The sequence below is a fragment of the Branchiostoma belcheri genome, unplaced genomic scaffold (genome assembly GCF_001625305.1).
Source record: "Branchiostoma belcheri isolate BF01 breed outbred unplaced genomic scaffold, Haploidv18h27 scaffold87, whole genome shotgun sequence".
NCBI classification, from domain to species: domain Eukaryota; kingdom Metazoa; phylum Chordata; class Leptocardii; order Amphioxiformes; family Branchiostomatidae; genus Branchiostoma; species Branchiostoma belcheri.
Window position 1 is genome coordinate 132683 of NW_017804542.1, and position 8848 is coordinate 141530.

An 8848-nucleotide genomic window follows, 5' to 3' on the forward strand; every position below is an offset into this window, starting at 1 on the left:
TTATGTACATAAATTCTCCAACCATCAAAAGAATTGACTTGCATAATGTTCTTGACTTTGAAGGCTCATATATTCCAGAGTGATAAGAGATAATTGTATTATGGAAAACTTTTGGAAAATTTGTTTGTAAAGTAAAATTCTTATCTCAGTTTTAAGGCTAGTGAACATCTTGTAACAAATTTCAGAAACGATATACGCATACCACCACTTTTGGGCTTCTTGGCATAATCAAGGCCTTGTCACAAGGCCTTATACTGTATGTACCATACGTATTTATTTCCAGACTCCATTGCCACTTGGCAAAACATAGCAAAGACAGAAACAGTGAACACACAGGAGTTATCTACATTATATATTCTCAGTAGAGTTATCAAGACTACAAATAAATGAGCAAGTCAAACTGTGTTGTGTCTTCACCTGTGTGTATTTTTTTTATACAATGTATGATTGTACAAGTCATGTAGACATCATCTTAAATAGTTGGTAGTAAGAGTGCCGGCAAAAGTAGAGGGTCCTGGGGCATGCCATAAAAATTTGGAAATTCCAAGCCCATGACGTTCTATTTAAAACTTTTTCCAAAGAAAACTTTCATTGCTAGATCTGTCATTAAAAGCTTACCAATTTGAAAGTATTTTCAAGAAGCAAATTAACATCCCAGGAAAGAAAGAAGGTTCTCTGATCTGAATACAAGATCTAGTACAGCAATGATCACATCCAACAAAGCTGATAGCATACTGAATACTGGACTTTATTTATACCTTACTGTCTTGTACATATTAACTCTTACTGTTCCAAACAGTAAGACAGATCAGTATAGGGTTAAATGATGAGTAACACATTACCTACTATGTACTATCTGCCATGCAAATCTGGGCCTCATTTACAATTAAATATAAGAACATGTTGCAATAGCCTTCTTTGCTTTAACACTTTAAAACTTTGGACAACTTGTGCCATTTGGGTAGAGAAGATCATATTCAACTAATGATCTATGCAAGTGAGGACCTTATTTGCAGTCATTTATATACCTTTAAGTTAATAATATGTCACAAAGGTTAACATCATTTGGCAAATGTAATTTTATTATTATTATTATGTTGTGGTACTCTTTTCAATTTCACCCTCCAATTTTAATCAATCACCCTGCAATCGAAATTATACGGCTCTGTATTGTAATATTTGTTAAAATTAAGAAACTATACTAAGTATTAGTAGGATTTTACTGTCTAGTTTGTTCTTGTAATTAACATTAGTAAATTGATCTTTATCATATTAAAGTCCTTTACTGTCAGTTACATTATAATATGACAACAAGTTAGATTTCTGAAATGATTGTAATCTAAATCTTTGTCAGTTGTATGTGATATGATAACAAACGATAGGAAAACAATCATTATGATATTTAAACAGATGAGAACTTAATTTTAGGGTATACTAGTATCTAGCATGGTATAGTATGCTTTTCAATTTTAAGTTTTGGTCTCCTTTGGTAAAATATACTAAACCTGGCTCAAAGATGGCATTATGATCGTGAAATCATGACTGTTTCCCTGATGCTGACTGTCTTGTATGAGCATCTCAGTGTGAGTTGAGCAGACCGTGGTGTGAGTTGAGATATTCCATGGCCACATCGTACAGAAACTTGTAGTGCTCCTGTGGAACAATGGAATCAAAGGTAAGATTATTCATTAAATTTCTTTGTCACAATATAATATACAATTAGCATGTTGGCAGAATGTACTGCACCTGCATTAAACACAGATTTTTGCAGTTTTCATGGGATGTTTTGTCAACGTTGCATCAGAATTTTGCCTGTTGCAGACAATGCCTTTTCTGATACCAGATTTGAGTATGGCAGGTCATCCTTAAATCAATGCAACCTTAAACAAAACATTCTAAAGGGCTGTGTACAATATATTTACAGTTTTTTTGCAGTTGCATTTACATTCTACCAACATGCTCACACAATTCAAACTGTTCAGCTTATACAGTGTTTATAGATTTCATAAAGGTTTAAAGTTGAAACATTTGATCCAACACACGGACGTTCTCTCACCTAGTCACGGGTCAAAATCTAAAACTTTAGTTGAGGGAACTTCTTTGTGTTCAATCAAACGTTTCAACTACCAACTCAGATGAAATTCATGATAGTAGATTTCAAATTAAGTTGCACATTGTACTTACAGCCGAGTTGATAATGTGGGGACGCTGGATGGTGAGAGTGCGAGCCACCTGGAAGATGTCGACTGACTTCTCCTCTTCCATTTTCTCACACAGACTCACAGCCGCACAGAACACCCCACTGAGACCTACTCCAGTACTGGGAGACATGAAACATTCTACTTTAAGAAAGTTCACACAGAATCACAGTCAGAAAGTTCACACAGCCACACAGAACACACCACTCAGACCTACTCCAGTCCTGGGGAGAAGAAAACTTCATGAGAAAAAAAAATTGACCACGTTATCAGGTGTCTGACCCAAGCTCAGTAGTCAGGTGATTTTGCCGCACCTGTGACATCAGGACCGGGTCAAAGTTCTTTGCTTCCACCGGAAATGTTGAATAGTACGTTGAATGAAAGCTTATTAGCTTTGATCCAACAACAAACAGTGAGAGTGGAAGATTCCATCTTCTGACAACTTTCAATTCTCTCCTGATGTCATCATGCTTCCGACTTCCAGAAAGACATCAGTGAGTGGACCATTCATCTGACAAAGGTTGACGAGTTCATTCGATAATTCATGGTGAGTTCCCCTTTTGTTGTTGCAGCTAAACTCTACCATTATACTGAGTCTCGTGCTTTGTACATTTTAAATGATTGTAATTGTGTAATGTTAAGACAAGCTAATCCCAGTAACTTACAGGCAGTGCACCACCACTGGCCCTGGCTCACACTCGCTCTGCCAACTGGTCAGGAGATGCAGCAGCTCCACCATGGCACCCCGGGAACGAGAGCACAGCTGGTCACGTGACGTGCCCAGGAACTGGAAGTGCTTCACCATACGCACATCCTCGCTGTCCTGTTAGAGAGACACAGAGGTGAAATTTATAGTAGGAGTAGAAAGAGAAGTAGTAGGTATGCCAGTAGTAGTAGTAGTATCCAGTCTTTGATTTTGTACCCTCTGGACCCTGAAGTTGTTGACATCTAAAAAGTATATTGAGCAATTTATATCTAACTTGAAATCACAGCCCTGGTCACCTACATCTAAAGTATGCACCTATGATGGACTTCTTTCTGTTGTGGCATTCGTCATATTTTTACAGATTTTAGTTGCAATTCAAAAGCAAAACAGGCCATCTACATCAGGGCATTTATTGCAAGCATCCCTTAACAAAGACTGGAGGTGCCAAAGACTTTCTGCAGCCCATGATCCACTGCTCACGTGTGTCATTACAGTTCAAGCTTGCTTCATAGTATACATGTATATGAAAACATTTCCACTTACAGCCCTGGTGTTTGTGAGTAGGAAGTCCTTGATGGTGACGTTGACAGCCTTGGTGGTGCAGGTCAGCTCCACACGGATAGGGCCATACTCAATAGCTCCACCTTCCTCTTCAGGCCAGTACTGCACCATGTCCTGCGATCAAAATGGTAACATGCTGACACATCAAGACTTCTAGTCTAGAGAAACTTAAAAAGTAACAGTATCTAACTGTGTCCTAATAAGCTTCTAACCATATGTCATCTACACATACATGTATATGTACATCTAGTTTCCCCCCTCTAGCACATCATACTGCGCCTGCTCAAAATGACAGATTCTGTTGGGTGTTTCATCAACATTGCATCAGGATTTTGTGCATCGCAGACGATACCTTTTCCAACTCAACACTTGAATACTATAATCGGGATGTCATTCTCAAATATGCAAATAGAACGGTTAAATGAGAAGTTCTGCTATGCACACTGCATAACAGGTTTTGCGCAGGCGCAGTACGTTCTGCCAACGCACACCGGGTGTACAGTATTCTAACACATTCTGTAATCACATAAAAAAATGCCCCCCTCCCGGCTTGTCCTTCCTCCTGAGAGTGTTCATCATTAATCTCCAAGCAGATGTTTAGGTGGCCACAAAAGACAGCATCAAATTGGCCAGGCAGTATCCAAATTGGCCAGAATGTATCCATTTGATTGGCAAATGGATTAACACTCTGACCAATGGATACTGCCTGGCCAATCTGATACTATCTTTTGCAGCCACCTAAATTCTGCTTGGAGATTATTCATCTTTACAACTGTCTGAGCGTCGTGTTCGTACACCATCTGCCAGAAGTCAGCAACAGTGTGTGCTAAATTATACTAACACACCATTATCACATATGGACAAAACGACTGCCCCCTCCCACCTTGTCCTTCCTCCTGAGAGAGTTCATCATTACGATGGTCTGAGCGCCGTGTTCGTACACCATCTGCCAGAAGTCAGCCACTGTGTCGGGCAGGGGAGTCTGGGTCACGATGAAGGCATTACGAGTCCTGTAGCTCTGAAGGACACACAGCAGCAACCAGAATATCGGGTTAAAGATTACATTGAACTAGAATTCTAAGTGGTTTGTGTGAGCCTAATATTTTGAGGTGAAAAATTGAAGTAAAAAAAAAAGAAGAAATGTAACATATGCAAAGGAAATGCATCATGTTTACTTTCACATGGTCTAGCTCAACAAGCTACTGCTCTGTTTAGTCTTACTCAAACACATTCATATAAATTATGTATGGTGACCAGCCCCTCCAACTCTGTCCTGCCACTTGCTACATAATGTAACCCAACACCACAGGGTGTCTGCCACATGACATCCCAAGTATATCTTGTGACTCTATAATGTCTACCATACAATAGGAATAGACCATCCGATCTGGCACAAAATGTGTGTGTTGTTAATGATTTAGTATCTAACATCCAGGTGCTCTGTTTAGTCTTACTCCTGAGCACGTGGTTTCTAGCCCCTCCGACTCTGTCCTGCCACTTGGTACACACATAATGTAACCCAAATCTGGTGTGTTACGCCGAAGGTCGGTTAATACGGCTACAACACTATGGGGTGTTTGCCACGACTTAGCATAGGTCCCAAGTACATCTTGGGGTTCTGACATTATATGTCTTCCCATACGATAGGAATAGACCATCTGATCAGGTACAAAATGTGTGTGTTGTTAATGATTAGTATTTAACTCACGTCCAGGTACATGGCGTTGATGTAGTCGCTCTGGTTCTCCTCTGCAGTACTCAGGACAGCTCGCTGGGAATCCACTACAGGTAAGAGAAGAATAATATTATATTAACGTCAATAGTTTCCTTTTAACAAAGAGGTCACAATGTTAGACTTTTCCCAATTTAAGGCCTTTTTCAGGTACTAAGCCATTCTCAATTGTGGCTCCTCTCAAACACAGGACCTCCCCTCTAAGACGTATCTGAGAGGAAGTCCCTGGTAACCAAAGCTACAATGTAGGTACTCATTTTCACCTGAGCTGAGTCAGAAAAATAGGTGTAAAGTGCCTTTCCCAAGGATACAACAGTGGAGCCTGCCAAGGATTCAAACCCAGAACCTTCATATTCTGATGACTCAGAGTCAACAACCTAACCACAAGACCACCTTGCTGTCGATTATCAGTTTCTACCTACCTACTTACCCACCTACCTAGTCCCATGACTGACACTGGTCGTTTGGGGGACAAGGCAGACTTTGCAGCAGAGGTGTAGCCAGGTTTTCCTGTCTTGGGCTGCTGTCAGGAATTGTGGGACAGTGAGGGACGTCCAGTTTCTAAAAAGTTTAATTCTAGAAAGTTCAGACAGCACAACTTAGTTGATTGTAGTTCCCCCACCTGGCAGCACGTTCTGATCCCTGTTCTTCCTCCTATTCTCCTCCAGCCAACCAGCATTGCTGTCCTCGGGGTCAAAAGCTGGAGTCATCTTTACCAGGAGCTAAAAAACAACAAGAGATGTGGAAAAATAAGGACCGAAAGTCACTGTTAGCAAGAAACAGGTAAGGGCCACAATTTCCTTTCTTTATACAAAATGTGTCATGTCATCCTTAACTTCCTCCAGGTAAGGAAGTATTGTTTTAGTTGCCTGAGTTTGTGTTTGTCCAAATAGCTTCTGTAGCATGGTGGGTGGGAGGTGATTTTGTCGGTTGATTGACAGGTCATGCCTGAAGGTGACCTTGCATGAGCTATGTGGGAGTAAGCAGACGTGTTGTTATACATCATAAAATCCCTTGCAGAGTCCCAATATATTCTGTCCCAGAGGTCCCAGAGTTCTGTTAACTTGACGGTCACGAAAACCCAACAGTCTAAAGTCTCTGATTTCTTGTTTGTATGACTATCTATAGGTACATTGTACATTTGTGGATGGACTCAAGATTCAGACAAGAACAAGAACAATACAGTCTAAGAGTTGTATTCATTTATATAAGGGTTGAGAGTTACCTTGAATTCCTCATCCAGGGGGCTTTTCTTGACCTTTGGCCTCTTGCGTGTCATGGCTTCGTACCCTTCCCTGAACTCTGACACGGGGATGTGGGTGTCGCCGGTCTGCAGGGCCTCCAGGACTGCCTCGTGGATAAACGCATACTGGTCCTGTTTGCATAAACTTTTTTGTCAGTGTCTGACGCCTCTACAAAGATTAAAGTATCCTGGACACTCATGACGTCATCCTTGAGACAGGATATGCATGTTTATAAGTGTGTACTGGTGTCTGCTGCAGTACCATAACAAGCTTTTCAAGGAGGACCAAGATCTTATCATTCCAAGCCCTCAACAAGACCTACCCAACCACCAGCTTTCATGACAATCTATCCATAGCTTCTTGAGTTATCGTGCTAAACCACACACACACACACACACACACACACACACACACGCGCCACACGCACATACCACACACACACACACACACACACACACACACACATACACAGTCACACACACATATACATGCCACACACACACATACACATACACGCTACCAAAAACATAACCTGAGGAAGGTAAAAGCTCATACCGGTGTCTGGACCATCTGAATGCGAGCCTTACGCAGCTGCAGGACGTGGTTAAAGATGTCCACATGGGCCTCGTGACGAGCCATCTCCAGCATCGCATCAATCACGATGAACGTGCCTGTCCGACCAACTCCAGCACTGTGCAGGACACAATATAAAAGAAATGCTTTTAAACTAGAAAGGTAACATTTGCAAAGCAAATTCATAATATTTACCTTCACCAGTCCTGGTCTAACCCAACAAAGTACTGCACGGCTTATCCTTACTCAAAGTCATGTATGGTGAGCAGCCTCTCCAACTCTGTTTTGCTACAAAATGTACTCCAACACCACAGGGTGTTGCTACAGCACCAGTTACCATGGTGACAGACGTCTGGTCCAGGTCATTGACCTTATTTGTTTGGAGAAGGAGAAGAATAGGAAACTGAGCAAAACAGTATGTTTAAATTTCTTCTTCAAAGGTGGGAATTGGCCCATTGGAAACTGCAAATTTTCTGTCAGCCATGGCCTTAACTGGCTACTAACATCTCATCATTAAGTCCCTGCAAAATAGATTAATTTACAGTTTGACTATTCCTACCTGCAGTGCACGATAGTTGGTCCAGCCTCCAGTGGTGTGAGAGCCTTGACCCGGCGTATGAAGGCCAGCAACTGAGTTGGGTGGTCGGGAACGTCGTGGTCCAGCCAGTTGGTGAAGTGGAACTGCTTTATCTGTCGCTTCTCTTCCTCTCCTGCCTGAAAATGGTAAGTTTTCATAATTAGGTCGATGAAGGTTAGTAGACATTCACATAATGAGGTACAATTGGAAAATTGGTTTCTTAGGACTTATTGTAACTGTTACAGTACTGCAGTATCCTGACATTACTTTGGAATGTATGTATTACATAATTATAAAAAAAATTTACGGCTCTTTGTGGCAAAAGTGCAGATGTTGTCATTTTGGCACATCAAACCCATAGTGTGTTTTTGGCACACAGTTAGACAGATTAGCCTAAAAGGGCTCGATGGGCGTCACTCCACTGTACAGGTGGGGAAGTCGTGTAAAGTGCCTTTCCCAAGGGCACAACGTCGGGCCGCAGTAACTATCAAACCCAAGACCTATTGGTCCTACGCACTAACTGTTGCACCATTGATGCCACTATTTACGTATGACATAAGAAATATGTACCTTTGTCATGACGAAGTTGCGAATGGTGTAGTCGGACAGTTCCTCCACACTCTTCACCTTCACAGTGATGTCTCCATACGTGTCCTCCTGGTCAGGCCAGTACTGCTTGCACTTTTGCTGGAGAACACAAAGGCACAAACTTTGTTTGTGACCCTGGGCCCTCTTGGAAATCAGCAATCTTATGCTGTAGAGGCTACCCAGGTGTTTATAAGATGAAATAAATAAGATTGAAATGAATAAATAAAACTTACACAATACAATAGGCAGTCTTTGGATAGCCTGGTTACCAGACCTATTTTTGAATTTAACTATTTGCAGAAAGATGTAGACTAGGGAGCTAAAATAGGTCTGGTAACCAGGTTAGTCATAGGATCTTAGATTTAGAGATTTAGGAAACCTGTATCTTACTTTATCTTGGATGCCACATGAAGTCCCACCTTCACATGGCCTAGCCTAACAAACTAGTGCTCTGTTCATTCTTTCTCAAATACATATTTCATAAACTAGTATATGGTGGTGACTAGCTCCTTGAGCTCTGTCTTGCAGCTTGCTACATAATGTTACCTAACACCACAGGGTGTCTGCTACAGCACCAGCTATCATGGTGGCAGACATCTGGTCTTGGTCATTGACCTTTTTGGAGAAGAAGAAGAAGTAGCAGAGCAAATTTTGTCTTCTTACTGTGAA

The 8848-nt window shown here is 41.3% G+C and overlaps 1 protein-coding gene across 2 annotated transcripts in view; it reads right to left on the reverse strand.

Annotated features, from left to right (window-relative positions):
- Positions 1-1425: 1425 nt before the first annotated feature.
- LOC109487261 (receptor-type tyrosine-protein phosphatase T-like) overlaps positions 1426-8848 on the reverse strand; it is a 30400-nt gene continuing 22977 nt past the window's right edge. Inside the window, exons 16-26 of one of the 2 annotated variants that reach the window (XM_019791239.1) lie at positions 8162-8278; positions 7574-7728; positions 6997-7132; positions 6423-6572; positions 5820-5919; positions 5174-5247; positions 4349-4483; positions 3448-3579; positions 2864-3021; positions 2185-2320; positions 1427-1653 (exon numbers count right to left, since the gene is read on the reverse strand). In XM_019791239.1, the coding sequence (XP_019646798.1) occupies positions 1579-1653; positions 2185-2320; positions 2864-3021; positions 3448-3579; positions 4349-4483; positions 5174-5247; positions 5820-5919; positions 6423-6572; positions 6997-7132; positions 7574-7728; positions 8162-8278 (1368 nt within the window). In that variant the 3' untranslated portion in view covers positions 1427-1578. Of the gene's footprint in view, positions 1654-2184; positions 2321-2863; positions 3022-3447; positions 3580-4348; positions 4484-5173; positions 5248-5819; positions 5920-6422; positions 6573-6996; positions 7133-7573; positions 7729-8161; positions 8279-8848 lie in introns of both variants that reach the window. The other variant, XM_019791240.1, reaches the window with a different exon arrangement.